Source organism: Propithecus coquereli, unplaced genomic scaffold, assembly GCF_000956105.1.
Source record: "Propithecus coquereli isolate 6110/MARCELLA unplaced genomic scaffold, Pcoq_1.0 Scaffold6, whole genome shotgun sequence".
Lineage (NCBI taxonomy): Eukaryota > Metazoa > Chordata > Mammalia > Primates > Indriidae > Propithecus > Propithecus coquereli.
The window spans coordinates 7,467,161-7,469,352 of record NW_012151951.1 but is presented as its reverse complement, the minus strand read 5'-3'; the positions used below and the strand labels follow the sequence as shown (position 1 = coordinate 7,469,352).

The 2,192-nt window shown below is 43.8% G+C and overlaps 1 protein-coding gene across 1 annotated transcript in view; it reads left to right on the top strand.

Moving 5' to 3' along the window:
- SLC35F2 (solute carrier family 35, member F2) overlaps nt 1–2,192 on the top strand; it is a 56,955-nt gene that overhangs the window by 50,292 nt on the left and 4,471 nt on the right. Inside the window, exon 5 of the mRNA XM_012659125.1 lies at nt 630–784. Within this exon, the coding sequence (XP_012514579.1) occupies nt 630–784 (155 nt within the window). The remainder of the gene's footprint in view (nt 1–629; nt 785–2,192) is intronic.

Genomic DNA, 2,192 nt, shown 5'->3' with positions numbered 1-2,192 from the left:
GTGTGTGTGTGTGTGTGTGTGTGTGTGTGTGTGGTGTTGGACATGGGGTGAGATTAAAGAAGTGGTTGCGAGCAGAGATCCTGCTGCTGCAGTCAGCATCTACATGAAGAGCACCGTCCTAAAGAGGATAGTTATACGGCGCTGCCTTGGGGCGTTTACTTTAACGAGATGAACAAATGCAGTGGACCTAATAACTGTCTTTGATGCCTTCAAAACACTTTATTCTGAATTAAATTACACAAATCATGTCCAACCAACCAAACAAATAAAAGCAAAGAAAAGATGAGTGATTTTTCTTGACCTTTCATCACAGACATCACTCTGCCCTGGGAGGGTGGATGGCAAGAAGTGGTAAGAGCCATTGGCTCGGTCACACCATAAGCAAGATTTTATAGCCTTGACCATCCAACACCCAGCTGGATTTTTGAGGTCCTTATCTACATTACAACTTCTTATTGGTATTTTTTTTTTCAGAGAGTTTTGTAGTCTGATTTGCAATGCTAACTGTTAACAAGGGGCCTTGTAGATAATATGTTAAAGAGTCAGGGAGTTTTATGTGGCAGCCAAGCCTCAAGTTCTTTTGTCTTCTGATTCCTTCCCGTAATATTAGATATTCCATTTTTTCACAGCCTTGCTGTTCGTGGCATTTGCCCTCTGTATGTTTTGCCTGTACAGCTTCATGCCTTTGGTGATTAAAGCCACTAGTGCCACCTCTGTCAACCTGGGCATCTTGACAGCAGATCTCTACAGCCTTTTCTTTGGACTCTTTCTGTTTGGCTATAAGGTAAGCAAATAAGTCATGTTCAAATAAGAACACTTGATTGGTCCAAAAGAAGTAGTAGGTTTCTTCAAGATTCTTAATCCAAAATAAAACCTTCTCATCTTCTTCACAAGAATTTCATTGGTCAGGCCTCATTCCATTCACTGCTTCCAAATTAAAAAAGCTGGTCTAAGTAAGAATTGCCTAGGCCAGGCACAGTGGCTCACACTTGTAATCCCAGCACTTTGGGAGGCTGAGGTGAGAGGATCACTTGAGGCCAGGAGTTTGAGACCAACCTGAGCAACATAACAAGACCCCATCTCTACGAAAAATAGAAAATTAGCTGGGCGTGGTGGCACGCACCTGTAGTCCCAGCAACTTAAGAGGCTGAGGCAGGAGCATTGCTTGAGCCCAGGAGTTGAGGTTGCAGTGAGCTATGATGATACTGCTGCACGTTAACCTGGTCAACAGAGCAAGACCCTGTGTGGGGGTGGGGGTGGGGGCAAGAATTTTCCCTTTTGGGGTTTTTCTAAAGGGCAAAATACAGTGGATTTCATCTTCTATGGCACATCCTAGGACTCTAGCTTACACAAGTGCTGATGTACGTTGCCAGGTGATAAACAGGCAGTCTCAGAGCTGCCCCTCAACCTCGAGGGACAATCTAAGTTAGACCGGACACTATGGACTTTTCTGTTCACTCTCTTTGCCCTGGTACACAGACAAAAAGTCTGGAGTAGCTGAGAGAAAGGAAGGGGAGAGGGGAGCATCATCATGCGTGCATGATGGAAATGGTTCCATCTTTGATAATAATTTTACGTCCAGAAGGGGCCTTAAAGGTAAGTCAGTGCAGTGGTTTTTCAGACGTTTTCTATTTCCACAGCGTCACAGCATTCACAAGCATAACCTGTGGCCGTCAGTAACGGCTGCTATCGCGTGTACTAATTCTCAAGGCAGGGATGCATCAGTGTCTTCAGGGGAAGCCAGGGAGTGAATGTGTAGTTTGAAAAAATAATATCCCAGAGACTGTGATGCCCCTGCCCTTGAAGGTGACTGACTGGACCATCTCATTTTAGGTGAAGGAGAGGAAGGCCTGGGGAGGTTGTGTGCAGCGGAGTGACCTATCCTTAGTCAGCAGCTGGTTAGAGGTTAAGTCAAGACTAAATTTTAGTTACCGGGCTTCTCTCAGTCCAGTCTTCTTTCTGCTGCACTTTCCCTCTCATTTTCATTATTAAGGTGAAAATCTCAAGCTTAAGAATCTGTCATGTTAAACTGTTACACCGCAGAGAGAACCAAATAAACAGATTTTTTTTTCAACTTCACAGCTGATTTGAAGCACCTAGGATAGTAGTTCTCATTCTTTGTAAATCTCAGGACCGTTTTAAATGCTTGAAAGTTGAGGACTCCAGTCACTTATTATTTACCATATTATAAA